General features: G+C 42.8%; 1 protein-coding gene across 1 annotated transcript in view; it reads right to left on the reverse strand.

The window, feature by feature from the left end:
• Positions 1–937: 937 nt before the first annotated feature.
• Positions 938–17,160, reverse strand: part of dchs1b (dachsous cadherin-related 1b) — an 85,065-nt gene continuing 68,842 nt past the window's right edge. The window contains exons 12-29 of the mRNA XM_046039846.1: positions 14,681–15,121; positions 14,059–14,354; positions 13,741–13,856; positions 11,406–11,645; positions 10,839–10,964; positions 10,483–10,692; positions 9,640–9,896; positions 9,345–9,551; positions 8,785–9,181; positions 8,547–8,660; positions 8,155–8,366; positions 7,881–8,032; positions 7,292–7,422; positions 6,786–7,072; positions 5,924–6,065; positions 5,625–5,796; positions 5,129–5,538; positions 938–5,009 (exon numbers count right to left, since the gene is read on the reverse strand). Of these exons, the coding sequence (XP_045895802.1) occupies positions 2,962–5,009; positions 5,129–5,538; positions 5,625–5,796; positions 5,924–6,065; positions 6,786–7,072; positions 7,292–7,422; positions 7,881–8,032; positions 8,155–8,366; positions 8,547–8,660; positions 8,785–9,181; positions 9,345–9,551; positions 9,640–9,896; positions 10,483–10,692; positions 10,839–10,964; positions 11,406–11,645; positions 13,741–13,856; positions 14,059–14,354; positions 14,681–15,121 (5,958 nt within the window). The 3' untranslated portion in view covers positions 938–2,961. The remainder of the gene's footprint in view (positions 5,010–5,128; positions 5,539–5,624; positions 5,797–5,923; positions 6,066–6,785; positions 7,073–7,291; positions 7,423–7,880; positions 8,033–8,154; positions 8,367–8,546; positions 8,661–8,784; positions 9,182–9,344; positions 9,552–9,639; positions 9,897–10,482; positions 10,693–10,838; positions 10,965–11,405; positions 11,646–13,740; positions 13,857–14,058; positions 14,355–14,680; positions 15,122–17,160) is intronic.

The raw sequence follows: 17,160 nt of genomic DNA on the forward strand, positions 1-17,160 counted from the left end.
CAGAAATCCCAAGCAGCTATGCAAACATGTCTGTGCTACACATGAAATAAACATTTTCCAATTACTCACACACATCAACATCATATGCCTTTATATGAGCTGGAAGTACTGAATCCTGACTGGTTGACTGGATGTTGGCTAGATCTCAGGTTTCTCCCATACCACTAAAGACTAACCTTAACTGTATCTTGTGATAGAAAAATACTTTGCCCTCTTTTTAAGGAGGGGAAATCAGAATTCAGAATTTACAGAATATAAAAGTAAAAACAAATGTCATATTTTCAGTTCCTTGGCTTGTTGGCATGTCTGAGATACTAAGCTACACACATTTTGTCAAGTCAGGAGTTTAATGTACAGATATCCTCAGTAATTGTTGCAATTTATTTATTTTATTTATAATTTTACTGTCAAGTTTGCAAATAATGTTGTTTTATTTAATGTTTTATTGTTTTCTTTATGACTTTGCAATTTTAACTCATATTTCTTTTGTCTGTTTTGGCTTCTAACCTCTTCCAGCCATGTTGGAAATGTGTCTTCTCACTTTAAAATGTTATCCCTCAGATTCAACCAAACCAAATGTTAAAGAAAAAATCTAACATCATGCTAATATATTGTATTAGTCTACACTGCATCTAGGGCTGCTGCTCAGTATTACCTTCAGGTGGATATTTCCTGTTCTTGAAAGCCAGATGGTGGCCATACTGGATGTAGGTCTCTGTCTTCTGGCCCACTGCCTCATCTGCTCTGATTCTGCCCAAAGCTCAGTCTGCCCTCCCTTTTGTAACAGCCATCTCATACATGAACAAATTTAACTCCAGCTCTTCAAAGTTCCCATTCACAGCCTAGATAACTGAAACACTGTAAAACTTTAATTGTGTTTCAGTTCTTCCCTTTAACTCTTGGCTTGAATTGTAAAAAAGATGAAGTCTGACTCCAGTTTGTCAAAAGAGATCAGTAGGAATTTATTATTTGCTTTAAATACATATACAGCTCTTTTTTCTGCCATTGCTCCACTGATCAGTCACTGGCAGTCATCTCAAACGGAGCTCCAAATGGAGGTCCTCCAACACAGAAACATATCTGAGACAGCATAATTATGAGTCGAGAGCACATTGTGCTGGGCTTAGGCTCATGGCATGTGTAGCTCTCAGCTGCCAGCTTTTGCATGAGGAGATTTGTAGGGTTATGTTGAACAAAGAACAGAGGTACAGTAGAAGCCATCTTTTGAAAACAAGAGGACATCCAATAACTGCAATTACCCCAAAGGATTAAAAACAGGCCAGAAGCATAATACACATGTAAGACGGACAAAGACCCTCTTGAAGCCTTGTTACACTAGCAAATTACTAAAACTTGAGAGAAAAAAAGTAGGTGCAGATGATGAGTTAAACACATGGAACCTGAAAACACCTCATCGTGTCGGTGACAATCATGACTGAATCATAGAAATGCACAGAACAGAGAGTTAACATGGAAAATAAATACTGCGCTAGTTGCTAAATCCTTGTACATTCATCAGGGCTAATGCATTCAGGCTTTTTTTTCTTCCAACATGTCTGGCTCATGTGCTACATTTCTCCAAGTTATGCCACTTTCCTATGAGAATCCCAGCCTATTTGTGGGATGTTATTTTTTTGTGCTGAGATGAACAACTTCACAGTAATATGCATTTAAATTATTGACGGATGTGATTGACTTTAGGAAGCACTTTCTTTCAAAGACACAGAGGTGATCAGCAAATTGAGTTGGCCCTGAATAACAGAGGGAATGTGCTGCTGTGCATAACTGCACACCACAACAGAGTGCTCAACAGCTGGAGAAGCCGGAATTTATTTAGATTGATCACAGGTTTTCATCCAGTTGCTGTTTTGCATTTGGGATGATCTACAGTTTGACAAAAAAAAAGAAAAATTATAAGGTAACAACACAGCATAGTGTGAGCTGTGCTTTGTTTCTTACTGTCAAATTTGGCAGCAAGTCTTCTTTTCATATAAATAATGCTAAAAACACAAAAGTCTCCCTCTCACTCACATCAGAACTGTCACAAGAGTCTCTATAAACCTAGGAGACACATACAGTACATGGGGTGCATACACACAAATATACATATATGCAAATACACAAAAACAATAACCTCTCCATGTGGAATAATGGCATTTCTGGATCTGAAATCATAATTTCATATAAAAATATATAAAAATAAAAGTAAAAATCAAAAGAAGTGTCATCTTAATTGGTGAGAAAAACAATAATCTCCATTGCGCTTCCATTATGTAATGCATTGGCAATTCAATGAATCAGTGTCTTTGTGAACACACACTGTTTATCTGTCCATGGGATTCACACACATGTCCAGAGGCCATTTTAAAAGCAGCCACAAGATGAGTTTAATACGAGAGTGTAAAAATGTCCACAGACACAAAGAGAGGAACAAGGTCCTTAGCTCTCTGGCCAGCCAGCGAGGTAACATGAAAACTACACACGTCTATCTATCTACACACTAAGGGATCTCTGACTGCAGGGCATGGTAAGTGCATGTTCCCATGAAGAGGTCAGTTCACCTCTTAACCCTGATCAGTTCATGGAGACCTGCGTCACTGCTGACATGGAAGGGTGGGCTGGTCCTGTCAACCCAGGCACACGTTCCACTTTTGTGTATTCCCAAATACTTTAAAGAATGCAAATATTCTACCAGGAGAAGGTTAAGTGTGTTTTTGTGGGTATGTTTATTGTCCAAGATTCCTGTGGTCGGACACTTGAAAAAAATGTCACTTTCCGGACATTTGTGAAGCCTTCAGTCTTGCGATGAAAACAGTGGTATCAGAGAATGACAGTACAACTGACACCTCCACTTGCTTTCTTTCGTTCCATGAATTAGAACAGCCAAAAGGATGCTCCATCATGCTTTGTGCAGGTTGTCAGTCTTAAAGTTATTCCTTAAATAGTTTTCAAATATTTCCATCATATTCTCATCTCGTGATCAGGACTCTGGTCCAGTGAGGGCTCCCTGGTGCTGATCATGGATGCTGAGGGCCCTTGATTGACTCCAAAGGGAGAAACAGCTGGAGATCGAGCTGCCAGAGGGGACAGAGAAGGAGAGAAGCTGGGGGACATTGCTGCTGATGAGATGGATCCCTCATGACTGATAGGGGACCTGCGGAGTGAGGCCAAGTGGGGGAAAGTCCGTCCAATCACAGGGACCTTGGGGGGTACTGACATGGCCCCTGGGTGGGCCACTGATGTGATGAGTGGTGGAGGGTCAATTCTAGGTTTGGGATCCAATTTGTGCTTGGGCTGGAAGGGTTGCCGAGGGTTCTGGCTCTGCTGGGCAGTTTCGTCTTTCAGTCTCGCAATCTCTGTGAAGACATTTGCCAGAGGCTGGAATTGAGGGCACCAGTTCAGCAGGTAATCCCAGTTATAGCTTCCACGGAGCTCCTCATCACTGGCAACGATAGCTGTGAGGGACCCATCCACTGAAGGTTTACCATCCTCAGGGAAGGCGTAATCCTTGGGGAGGGAAATGTTGAGACCGCGGCCTACTCCGAGGTACCCACCTCCCTCATCCCTATAGACTGGCAGCTGGCCAGAGAGCAAAGTCCCACTGAGACTACCTCCCAGTTTCTTTCCTTTGAACCAGGTGCTGCCCTCCAAAGCTGCAGGCTCACAAGAGATATCAGAGAGCTGGTCAGCGTCCTGCTGAATTCCAGAGTCTGGTCCTCTGGCTGAGATGTGCTCCTGCATGGATGAGGTGATGGAGGCGACGCGGGGGTACTCGTTTATCATCCTGATCTCATCATCCTCCGCTGCCTCAGCTGACCCCCTCCCACTGGAGTGAGAAGGATCCAGAGAGCCCCCCCTAGTGTAGGGACCACCACCAGCCCCACCCTGATCTCCAGCATAGCCTGGCAATGTCTGGTGGTAGATCCTCTCCCCTCCTGGTCCTGAGTTGCAATCATCCAATTTCTGCAGAGCAGTTCCTGAGGCAACAGTTCTGTTTCCTGCATCCTGGGCTTTCTTCCTCTTTCGTGACTTGACAAGGAAAAACACCACAGCCATGACCACAAGCAATATGATAAAACCAAGGGACACGGCAATAATGCTTATCAGCAGGATGTTGACATCGGCAGCCAGACCAAAGTTGGTGTTTGTGACATCGATGGAGACCTGGGCTGTAGCAGTGCGTGATGCATCTAGAGGACTGTGAGCTCTCACATCCAGGGTCATCAGCCTGGTTTCCCGTTTGCTCCGGCCCGAGCCGCTGCTACTACTGCTGCCTGAACCATCCAGCTTCAGAAAAATCACCCCAGTGGTTTTGTTTACATCAAAGTATGGAGAGCTGGTGGGAAGAGAATAGAGAACAATACCATCCACCCCTCCATCCTCATCATTTGCCTGGAGCTGGCCAATGCTCTGGCCTTTCTTAGCTCCCTCTGGGACTTCAAAAGAGAAATCAGAGGATGTGAAGAGTGGGTCATACTCATCCTCGCCTGTGACAAACACCTGTACAGTTACAGTGGCTGAGTGGTTGCCTGAATCTACTGCTACTGCTACAAAGTTAAAGGAGTTGATCTTCTCAAAGTCAAAGGGATTTTTGCTTCTGATCTCTCCTGAGTTCTGGTCCACAGCAAAGCTGTCTTTTCCAGCCCCAGACCGCTCCACCATGTAGTACTTTAGTTGGCCAAAAACCCCTGTGTCATGGTCTATGGCATGCAGAACCGTCACAACTGAGTGTGCTGGTTGGTTTTCTCTGATACTAGCTGTCAGGACTTCCACAGGGAAGAACGGATGATTGTCATTTACATCTTTGACCTCAACAATGACTGGAGCTAGCGCGAAGTGACCCTGTCCATCTGTGGCCTGGATGATGACAATATGTGTGGACTGGTGCTCACGGTCAAGTGTTCGCTGAAGCCGCAAGGCTCCAGTCCACTGGTCCATGGTAAATAAGTTCACCTCATCCCCAGAGCTGATAGTATACTGGACCTCAGCATTGGGAGTTGAGTCTGGGTCTGCCAAAAAGACAATAACAGAGTACAACAAATTAACTGAGAGAAAATGTAAGAAAAGAATTGTGAAAAAAAGGAGAGAAAATGAGAGATGAGAGGAGAGACAGAAAACTTTCACCCACCTGTAGCAGTCAGTCGTATGATCTCAGTCCCAGCGGCAGCTCCCTCACTCATTGACACAGTGTATTCTGCTCTGCTGAACACTGGAGGGTTATCATTCACATCACCAATGGTTATCACCGCTGCTACACTAGAGCTCCTCTGGGGCACACCACGATCTGACACCACCACAGTGAGGTTGTAAAGTGGCTTGGTTTCAAAGTCAAGCCCCTCAGCCAACAGCAGAGTCCCAACTGTCTGAAAACCCCGCCCCTCCAGGAACCGCACACTGCTTTCAATCTGGAATGCATTTCCTTCATTCCCATTTGCAATAGCAAAGTCAAAGCCACAGTTGTCACGAGAGAGGTCACTGTCAAAGGCCTCAAAAGTCAAAACTGTTGACCCAGGGATGGTATCCTCAGAAACAGTAGCCCTGCAGACATAAGAACATTACACATGTAAGGACAAGTGTTAAGGTTTGACCATAATACATCCAGAATCTAATAAATGTTGACTGACCTGTACTCCGACTGGTGAAACACAGGAGCATTGTCATTGACGTCAGAGATTTGGACCTGGACAGTGGTGAGGGAAGAGAGTGAAGGCGAGCCCCCATCACGAGCTTCAATAACAATACTTACTGATGGACGTTCAGGGTCAAATTCAGCTCTGTGATTGATGAACAGGGTTCCTGGATACAGTGGGAAATGAGAGGGAGTCAAACACTGAGCTGGGAATGCTAATTATTATATATCACTTTCTTTCAAAAGTGGAAACTCAAAATTTAGAGAACAAAATTATATCAGAAGGTCGTCTACCATTGTTGGGGTCAATGTAGAAACCCTCCTGGGTTGATGACATCACTCTGTAGGTGATCTTTCCATTCTCTCCAGAGTCCCTGTCAGTTGCTGTTACTGTGACAACTGCACATCCTGGCGGCGTGTGCTCAGGCAGAGTTACCTGGAGTGCAGAGATATTAATAATACATTTGAGCATCAGAGCAAACAACAAGATTGCATAAACACTGTAAAAAAATTTTTTTTTTTTTAAAAGAATCCCAAACTCATTGTGATGAAGTCAACAGGCACTAAACTCTCAGAAATTTATTTTGTGTTGTAGTTCCTGTTTTTCCTGAGCTTGTGCTAATGTTGAGGTCATTTTGTGAGACAGAGAAGTAAATGTTTTACTGGCTCATCTGTGCAACCATTCCCCAGTCAATATTAGGCAGTTAACCTTTATCACCCCCACTGTGTGCAGACTGGGAATGTACATGTGCGTGCACAGGTCTACAAGTGCATTTCTCTCCTTCAAGATGAAGTAGTCGGCTGTAAAGAAAATGTTTCTCAAGTTCATTTAATTCCCATTCCCTATCTACCTTCATAAGGCGTGAACAAATACGAAATTTAAACACATCTTCTGTGCATTTCCTCAGGTAAGTAGTATGCAATGGACACATCAGGTTTCTTTCCACAATGCAGTTATGTTGTACATTAAAATAAAGTACACAAACAAAACAATTTCTAGGACAGGAATGAATGTCAAGCAACTGTTTTATAAGGTGCATGTATGATTTTGTGATAAACTGAACACACCTTTAATTTGGTACCATGAATGTAATCAATGTATGTGCTAAAACTAAAGAATAGATAGAACATTAGCTTGGTTTATAAGACATCCTACCTGATAGAGATCATGGGTAAATGCAGGTGAATTGTCATTAATATCCTCCACCAGTATTGTAATGTTAGCCTCAGTTTGGTGCTGGCTGTCTGTGGCTCTGACTGTCAGGGTGTACCACGTCTTCTCCTCGAAGTCCAGAGGCGCAGTGAGTGATACACCTCCACTGTAGCGGTGGATCCCAAACTTCCCTAAGGCTGTTGGGTCCAGCTTCAAGGAGTAGGAGAGGGCAGGACTGGAGTCAACATCATTACCCGTCACCAGAGTGATCTCTGTGCCAATCAACATATCTGATAAATAGAGAAAGAGATAGAACATGATCGTTAGTTTTGTTTAACTTTCTGTGCATAAAATGATGGCGCAGCCATGCACAACTACGCATCCTTAGAGCCATAAAGGGTTTGTCTGGTGACAGCATTTGTATCGTAAATGTACTATATTTGCTGTAAACTGGCCTACAGAAGGTACATAACCAGAAAGTACAAAATTCTTCAAATTAAAGTACTTACTCTCTGGGATGCGGACTTCCTTAGGTAAGGGAATAGTGGGACTGTTGTCATTCTGGTCAACAATGATCACAGTCAATGTGGCGGAACCAGCCAATCGTGGACTTCCTCTATCTGTTGCTGTAACTACTAACCTGTGGGTGGGCAGAAAAAAAGAGGTTATCGAACGAGTCTTCTGGTCTCTAAAATGATGCACATTTTACACTTTTAACTTTGGTTGCACATGCTCATATTGTTAAGAAACACACAACATGTTACAGCGGGCAGGAGATGATTTACAGAGTTTGAAATTGCAGCTTTGATACATCTGGCATGCAGATATCGTTTTGCACTGGTGCTTATATCTTCTGCAGACTTTGCCCACCTCCTCAACAGCTATCTAAACACAAACTAGTTAACGTGATTCATGATGTGCTATGTTAGACATATGTTTTTTCCCCCTTCGATACATGTTAACCTGTGTGTGTATATACTGTATAATGGACTTTTTTCTATACAAACAGGTTTTACAGGTAAAACATATATACATCCTAAAAATGTGTGCATAAAATTGTTCTTGGTCACGTTTATTCAACTGCAGATCTTTTCTCACTTGGTCTGGGTAAATATTTCACGGTCCATGATGGCCGCTGTGGTGATGCTTCCTGTCATTGGGTCTATCTTGAACAGGCCGCTCATGCCTGATGACTGGATGGAGTAGGTGACCTGACCATTTTGGCCCTGATCTACATCCTCAGCCATCACCTGGAGGAGAGGGAAGAAATAGGGAAAATGATAGAAATATATTTTTAACCTTTTAGCAAAACTAAGCCAAATATGTGTCTGACTCCATATTATTTATTGTGCAGTTTTATATTTGTATGTACCTGTATGATTGGCTTTTCATATCCCTCTGCTTCTCTCATGTAGGCGACATAATTCTGCAACTGGAAGCGAGGGAGGTTGTCATTGACATCCTGCAGGATCAAGTTGATAGCCATGAAAGATGTGGAGGACACAGTTTCAGCCTTCACAACTAGACGGAGTCTGGGGGTGTCTTCAAAGTCCAACCCCTTGGAGCTCTGCACCCTGATTTCACCTGGAGGACACACATTTGAGCGGGAAATTAGGATCAGGACATCATCAAATCACAGATTAAACTGTTGTGTTTGTGTTACTGTTTTTTTATTTTAAATTCACATCTTATTAACAATCTGTAATTCAAACATGAATTCAGATAATACTGAAAAAAGAAATTGTGTTTTCTTGTGAGTTTCACCTGTTGAGGAGCTGATGGTGAAGGCCTCCATTCTGTTCCCACTGAAGAGGCTGTAGCTGATACCCTTACGCGTGCCATCTGGGTATTGAGCCTGAGCCTGAGCCACAGTTGTGCCTAAAGGTAGAGCAGAAAAAATATTTCTTAACTGTGACAGCAGAGAGATCTTCAAAGTGTATGGAGGAAGAAATTAACTGAAATGATTACTCTAATCTCTAATAATACTGTATTAATGTCAGACCTGTTACAGCATTCTCCTGTATGCTGACGTCTCTGGCATTCCTAGAGAAGCGAATGCCACTGTACTCCACCTCGTTCACGTAAATCACCACCACTCCCTGTGCAGATTGGGCTGGACTGCCCTGGTCCATTGCCTCCACAATCAGGGTCCTCTGAGCCTGGGTCAGATCCCCCAGTGGCTCGGTGGCCTGGATTTCACCAGTCAAGGAGTTGATACTAAAGCCCTTCACTGGCATGGAAAAACGGTAAAACACAGAACCATTGGCTCCAAAGTCCTTGTCCTCTGCCTTCATGGTGGCTAGAACCCGCTGGGAATGCTTGCTGGACACTACAATGACCAGGGGATCCTGGATGAAGAAGGGAGTGTTGTCGTTGACATCTAGGACGGTGACTGTCACCTAAAACCAATAGGTCACATGTGAGTTTAATGCAAAAAGTATTGCTGATGTAATGAGCACTAAAAAAATCTCTTCTCCCAAATCCAATATATGTATCATAAAATCAAGGCTCTTTTCAACTGTCAGTCAGCTGAACACCTTCAACATCTAACCCTTCATTTACCTGAGCAGAGGTGTTCTTGGGTGCAGCAGGTGAAAGGTCAGCAGCAAACACCTGGAAGCTGTATGACGCCCATTTCTCCCGGTCCAGAGGTGCTGATGTGGTGATTGCACCAGTATTCTCATCCACAGTGAATGCTCCATGTGCCTCTCGGCTAAGGAAATACAGAACCTTCCCATTCAGGTCATCATCAGCATCTATGGCTGACACCTGGATATTTGAAATATACAGTGTGTCAGTAAGATTAAGTAGCAAATATTCTGATTCTCATCTAAATTTCCATTTCTACTATACTTACCTCCAGAACTTGGAATCCCTCTGCAGCATCCTCAGACACTTCCACAGAGTAGCTACTTCTGCTGAAGACAGGGCTGTTGTCATTGACATCCAGCACTTTCACTTTCACTGTGACAGTAGTGCTGAGAGCAGGGCTGCCTCGGTCCTTGGCCACCACCTCCAGAGTATATTCAGCCCTCATCTCCCTGTCTAGGCTACGTGAGGTGGACAGAGCTCCTGTGCTGGCATGGAGGTGGAAATCTCCATCAGGGTCCCCAGCTGGATGGGGAGTTCATGCAACAGAAGAAAGAAAAGTCTTTAAAGATTCTGTGGACTGAATACTGTGGATTGAGTGATATAAGTAGACAAGAAAGGGGAACACCTGTGCCAACTCTGCTCCTAAGTCAAAGTTTGAATAAGCTCCAGACAGGTATATGGAATGTACTATATTTAAAATAAGACAGAAGAATGTCAGGACGAGCCCGGAGTAGCTGTATGCAGATCTGATCTTTTGTGTGGGAGGAACAGAGTTCTGTCAAAAGCAATACATTGGTCCAGAGGCTGCATGTATCCCATCCCTACTGCGTAAGACAACTTCAGACGTCACCAAAAATGCAAACCCGACGGATGTGTGATTTGGTTGCAATCATCACACACATAAACACTGACTGCCAATAGCAATAATCTGTCAATAATCTGCAAAAAAAGCAAAAATGACAAAAATCCACCATCTCTCCCAGAATATTGTTATTTTCACGTTCAACACACCCTCATACAGCAATTACAGCAATTGTGGTGAGCTAAATTGCTCTTTAAATCCATTCTAATAAAATACTTGGGTTAGACACACAACACTGTTTCTCACCAGTGATACTGTACTCCAGCTCTCCACCAGGACCTGAGTCAGGGTCTGTGGCCTTGAGAAAGCAAAGCTCTACAGGGCCCTGGTTCTCCGGCACATCCAGTCCGTACCATGGGTTTGCAAACACTGGAGCATTGTCGTTCATATCCTGCACCTCCACCCGGACTACAGCCTTAGCAAAGTTAGGAGGCAGCCCTCCATCCCTGGCATACACTGAAAAGAGATGGAAATGGTTAAGCTGATGAGATGTTGGATACCATATAACATTTCAAACCAAATTACTTGAGGTGATCTGTGGAATTATTATTTATGACAGGTCAAACAGAGTTGTGTAAGACAGTGGATATAGACAGTAGTACCAGTGAGTGTGTAGTGGTCCTGTAGCTCTGTGTCCAGTTCCTTGGTGGTGGTGATGACTCCTGTCACGGGGTTGATGATGAAGCCTTCCTCTGTCACACCTCCATATGTTACTTGGCCATTAGAACCTGCATTGAAACACAAAACAGATACAAATAAAAGAAAAAAAGCTTGGCACACCACAGAATTGTCAATAAAGAAAATAGGCAACATTTAATGTAATGCAATCCAAAGCTGCACTGAGCTGCTGGCAAGTCATAATGAAACCTCCAGAAAAATAAGGCTCCGGAGATGATTATAACCACACATTTTCATTAGCATGAGCTAGTGGTTTGGTTTAAAGTCTTCTGGTTTTTAAAAACCATTTATGTGTCTCTATTGTTTAGTTCCATGACCTTCCTACTGTAGGAATATGCGCTGTACATCTGCTGTACCTTTTTACTTGTTCTTCCTGCATTGAATTTTGGAACCTTTCTTTTTAATTGGGTCTTTTTGTACCTACAGTACTGTTACGCCCCCATTTCCAGCATACTGACTGGAAATGGGGGAAATAACACATTCAAACCAACCTTGGTCCCGGTCAGTGGCGGTAACAACCAACACTGTGGTTCCTGGTCCTTGGTTTTCCATCACCTGGGTCTCAAACTCTGCTCGCTGGAACACCGGAGCTTCATCGTTCACATCAATCACCTGCACACACAGCACCTGTGTGGTAGAAAGCTGAGGTATCCCATGATCCTCTGCTACAATGGTCAGATTGAAGACTTCCTGCTCTTCCCGGTCTATTGCTTTAAGAATGGAGAGAGAGCCTACAAGACAGAAAAGAGAAAAAGATTTTGATCTTAAAATGTGTGTGTGTGGGTGTGTGTTTGGGATTAGTTTTGTAAACTAATTCCATTTTGTGTACCTGAGAGAGGCAGTATTAGCATGCCTAGTAAAAGGACCAGTAAAAACAAATACCTTAACAGCTTTTCTTTATGAGATTTTCCACAGTAAGTGAGAGATACAGTTACTTCACACCAGCTAGTCAATTCTGGCATTCTGAACATGCATTCATATGAATCAAATGTGGTGTTTTATCAGTGAATGGCTGTATGCTTATTGCACATCAGAAATGCAGGCATAAAGGTGTGCAGGCAAACACAAGGAGAATCCAGACTACAACCTTGAACTACATAGTTACTAACTCAAATCAACCTATGATCTCCCCTAAAATTTGGTTATTGTTTTTTTCCATTTCTCTTTACAACATTATATAATCTGCAAGCATAAGGTGGTGCGAGTATGTGTGCGTTTTATGTAAATCGAGCTCGTTCTGATAGTCTACGAATCAGACCTCCACTTCTCAGAATACGGCTTCAGTTATTCCACTATCTTTTCTCTATACACCACACCTCTATCATCACCCTAACTACAAAAAGAGTCAGCCAAAGTAAGGGAAATAGGAAATGTGTGTGTTTGTGTGTTTATACTCTTCCCAGCTGTGTACAAGTTTAGCTGGCATGAGGTGCCTGAGAGACGTGTGTAATTTATAAATGCCAAAGCATGCCTGTGAGGCCAAGGCTCTGATATTCCTGTGAGGTTTTGCTAGCTCCCATGTTTCAGCCAAACGCACACAGATGCAAAACATTTAATGTACTATTAAATCCTCCTCTGTAGCCAATTTAGTGTTACTGATACAGTTTCAACCTTATGATAAAGTTGCTCTGACAGTCTCTGGATTAACTTTGCTCAAACTCACATGGAACTTTATTTTAATTCTACCCAAGATCTCAAGGTCTCCAAAGATACAAAATATGGTAGATAGACCATAGATTAGATAGATTTTTTTCATTTAATGCAGTGCTGCAGCCAGGTTGCGATTATTGTACTTATATACTGTGAGTAAGACGCATAGCAAGCAGATATAGAATGTAATATCTATGTTCTCAAACTGCATGAAAAAAAGTGTTATCTAATTTTGAAGCTACTTGTGAAGAAATGAAGGAACATTTAAGAAACAGTAGCTTTCTACTGGTTAACAAAACTAGCAGTAAAGCAGCCATTATGTGAAATAATAGAAAGTTCATGTTGGCAGAGCAGACATTTCATTTATATGCAGTAATCATGCTAATGATACCCCCAACATTAGCCAGGCAGTTTGGCAAATGTCTTCTCAATGCAATGCTAATATGCTATAACAGCTATTATTAACAATGAGCTTAACACCACACAGTCTGAGAAACAAACCAGAAGTTAAATCAAACCATGTTAATACACCAGACACTTGACAGTAATGAAATAAAGACTTTCTTGCATCTGGAAGCTGCATTAGGTGTCTGTCTTATGGTTCCTAATCCCATCTCAGACACATCTGAGCAATCCCACACCACCCAGCACCAATGAAGAAGAGATTACACGTACAGTACACATATAAGATATCAAAGGCTGTCGACGTCCCTAACCCAAATCGGTTCCCATGAACAAATCTGTCAAGAAAAGAACACTAAAGCATTATTCAAGTGAAATATTGCTCTAAGGCATTGAAATATCATCTAGTAAAGAGGGTTATGAGGGTTATGAGTGTTTTAGCAGTTGAAGCCCTGTAGACGCAGCACTTCACTGGGTAATTACGATCTTCTGGAAAATTTTGTTCATACAGGGGGCTTCCATGGGTGGGATGCTGATTATCTATCAATCATGAAACCCCAGCAAGAAAAGGCCACATTCTACTCCCCCTGTATTAAATCACTCAAAGCAGGATTGTAAAAGCACAAAATGATGTGGTGAATTTTACACTAATCATCTCTTGATGGAGTGTAAATTAGGTATTTATGGGAAATCCCCAGTCTCCACAGACCCTGTTATATTATTGTAACATCACGATATTATTAGATGCTGTGTCTTACCCTTGAATAAGCTTACCAGTGTTGGGGTTGAGACTGAAGCGACCAGCGCTGTTGCCTGCCTGGATTCTGTAGGACACTCTGCCATTTTCTCCTTCATCTTCATCTCTTGCCATCACGTACAAAATGACAAATCTGTTGAAAAAAGACAGAAACAAAATCTCAGAATATATCAAACATGACAACCGCTTCCATTAGCTTGGAGCCATAAAAAGTAAATGTATGATTATATTTTAACTTAAATGTTCTATGGCCTGATGGATGAAAGCTGTCAAGGCAATGACTGAAATGTGCGTTAAGGTACCAAAAACAGATTACAGTTAGACATGCCACTCACCCTACAGGCTGATCCTCCATGACGCTGACTGCAGACGGAGAGCTGAAGACCGGAGCGTTGTCGTTTTCATCTGTCACAAACATTCGGGCAGTGACCGAACCCCAGCGCCTCTGAGAAAGATCTGCTGCCTGGTCTGTGGCCCGCACCACGAGGTAGAGGGACAGTGTTGCCTCACGATCTAACTTCTGTCCCAGGGTCAGGACTCCGGTGGAGGGGTCGAGGGTCAAGAGGTCAGGCGTGTCTGGCCAGTAGTGCTCAATGGAGTAACGTAGCTCACTGTTGGGTCCACTGCCATCCTATAAAAAAGAAAACAGATGAATTAGACAGAGTGGAAATTTTGATCCAGCAAGGAAAAATACTTCATTATTGGAAATCTTAACTACTCACAGTCTTCATTATTGGACAATGGTAGCTTTTTATACTTGATGACAACTGGGCAATTTCTTTTGAGGACTGCAAAATGCATTTTGTCAAAGTAAAACTTGAAGGTAAATAAAATAACCACTTTAGCTTTGATTTGTGGTGGTTTTGGTTGAAAAAGTACACATGTTATACGACAAGTATGAGTCTTTTGGTTAACATTATAACTTTTCTTTAGCAGATAACATATTCTGTTTCACACCTGATCCAAAGCCTGGAAGGTATATATGGAAGCCCCAGGCTCCATGTTCTCTGGGATCACAATGGTAATGGGGTCTTCTGTGAACTGGGGAGCATGGTCATTGCTGTCCTGCACGTTGATATCCAGCTGCACCAGATGGCTGCTGGGAAACGCCTGGGAGAAGTCAGACACCTCGATGTGCAGCGTGTACCTCGACCCCATCTCATAATCCAGCTCGCGTACCAGGTAGATGTCGCCCTTTAAACGGTCCACCATGAAAGTCCCATCTCGGTCTGTCCCCCCCACCACCAGGTAGGTCACCTGGCCTTCCAATAAAGCAGATTCCGGCTGGTCATGTGGGCGGACAGAGCCAATGATGGAGCCCGGAGCAGCCCCTTCGATTGTGTTCAGGGTCATGGAGAGTATGTTGGGCTTGGGGTTGGATCTGGAAGAGCTGAGAACCTGAAGGAAAGAAAACAAGTGTCAAACAGGCTCATGTCAATCATGATAATTCAGATCATCAGTGTCATGCAAGTAATCAGAATCGATTTTTTTTAATCATCCACATATCTATCCTATTTCAACCAAGCGTGGAAGAAAAGTGTCAAGGCGAATGCTTTGCTGTGTATGTTACTGGATCTGATTTCCTCTGGTATTCTGCAGACAGTGTGGCTATACGTCTCTCACCCTAGCCCATCCCTAAACATAGCCTTGGGCTATAGTCTGTTTCTGTTTTGTTGATATTACTATAACTCTCACAGGCATTATCATTGTGCATGAAGACATTATGTACAATCCTTCCAGTAAATATCTTGACACTGCAGCATTCTGGCTTCAAGATGAGAGTCAGGGTCTGTGACCTGAGACAAAATAATGAAGGGTGTAATGGGAGGGAAAACTGTAAATATTCCAGTTCAAATAATGCAGAACAATAAGTGCAGCCTCCATATGCCGCAGTCCGGCCAGACGGGAAACAAACGCATGCCAGGGGGCTTTCACCACTCAGCAATAGCTTCAGGGTTCAATATTGTTCTGGAAAAGATCAAAGTTTTCTGAAGACAGCAAACAAAAGCAGATTATAACTAGCTCTGGTTTCATCATCAAAAAATCTATACACACACCATCCCTCGCTTTTGTTACAAAGAGTTGCAATGAATTGCATCTTTCTGGGATCTATGAATAGCAAGGATAAACCTAAAAGAAGATGGACGTGATGGTGGATAATGTGCATAATTTAGCCTCACATTCTGACTAAATTGACTGACTATATGTGCAGACATTTGCAGCTATAATGCACTACAAACCACATTTCAAAGGGCCATCTGCAATTGACTTTTACGTCAGTAAATTATAGCAGTAATGCAGCGAGCGAAATTCAGTGATTGAATACGTTTAATTAAGCTTTGTGGTGTTTTTAGCCACAAATGTTTGCACGTAGTGTGACAGGACTATAGCTGCTAAAAGTCTTGATATTTCATTTGCTCAAGTAGATCTCAGTGTTCCAATTATCTTGAATGTGATGCATTACCTGATGGTGCCAGCAGTTGTACTGTACTGTACTATTTGCATGTTTCCTTGGTTTTCCCCAATGCCTTTTTCCTATACAGGCTAGCCGGTGTGTGTACTGTAGTACTTGTGGTGTACAACAATCTCCCTGTGTCGGATTTTATCCACAGCTATGTGAAATGTTATCTCAAAATCATTATCTGGAAATGTTACCTCATGAGAGTGTTTGAACGTGTCGTTAGAGTGAGTGTGCCTGTGTGCGTGTATGTATCACAACCTGCTACCATACAGTAGTGTATTCCCTTTCTCGCTGTGTGATTTGATGCAGCTGGCTCTCATCAAATCTCATCTGGGAGCATTTGATTCCAAGGTGCCTGTTTCCCCTCTGTCTAATCTCAGTGTCGCAAAAGCAGGGTGCAGGCGAAATCTAAAGCAAGCACTCCCGCTGCAATTAGCATCCTTTTCCTTTCTGAAATCACATCACATAAAGACACTGAGCTCAAAGCTCCACATTCAAAGCAAACCACCACCATGCTCTGGCTAATTGCATCTGTGGCAGAACTGCTGCTGTTGAATTCCTGATATTGTATGTTGATATGCAGGATTGACCCTGCAGAAAGTTCAGAACAATAACTCAGTCCAGACCAGCTCCCTCCTGTAGCTCAGGGTTTCTCACCTTGGGGTTTGGTTACCCTACTAACCTTTGGAGCAGGAAACACGCACTAGATTGGATAGATGCTTTTGTTTGTACAGGCACAGGTTCAGCTTCTCTCCTTCTCATATTTACCTCCTTTTTCAATTCCTTTGACAGTTATACTGTTCACTTTGTGCATAGTTTGAAGAAATCACTCGCAGCAAGGAATACAAATGGACTGAGGTAATGTGTAGATCTGACAGTTTTAAGTTTGGTCACCAGATTGGCCTTTGTTTCCAATTGCCTGATGCCTTAAAAAAAAGTTTTGGAAACACGGATGGATGAGGATGTGAAAATGTAC

This window comes from Micropterus dolomieu, linkage group LG23 (genome assembly GCF_021292245.1).
Source record: "Micropterus dolomieu isolate WLL.071019.BEF.003 ecotype Adirondacks linkage group LG23, ASM2129224v1, whole genome shotgun sequence".
Classification (NCBI taxonomy): domain Eukaryota; kingdom Metazoa; phylum Chordata; class Actinopteri; order Centrarchiformes; family Centrarchidae; genus Micropterus; species Micropterus dolomieu.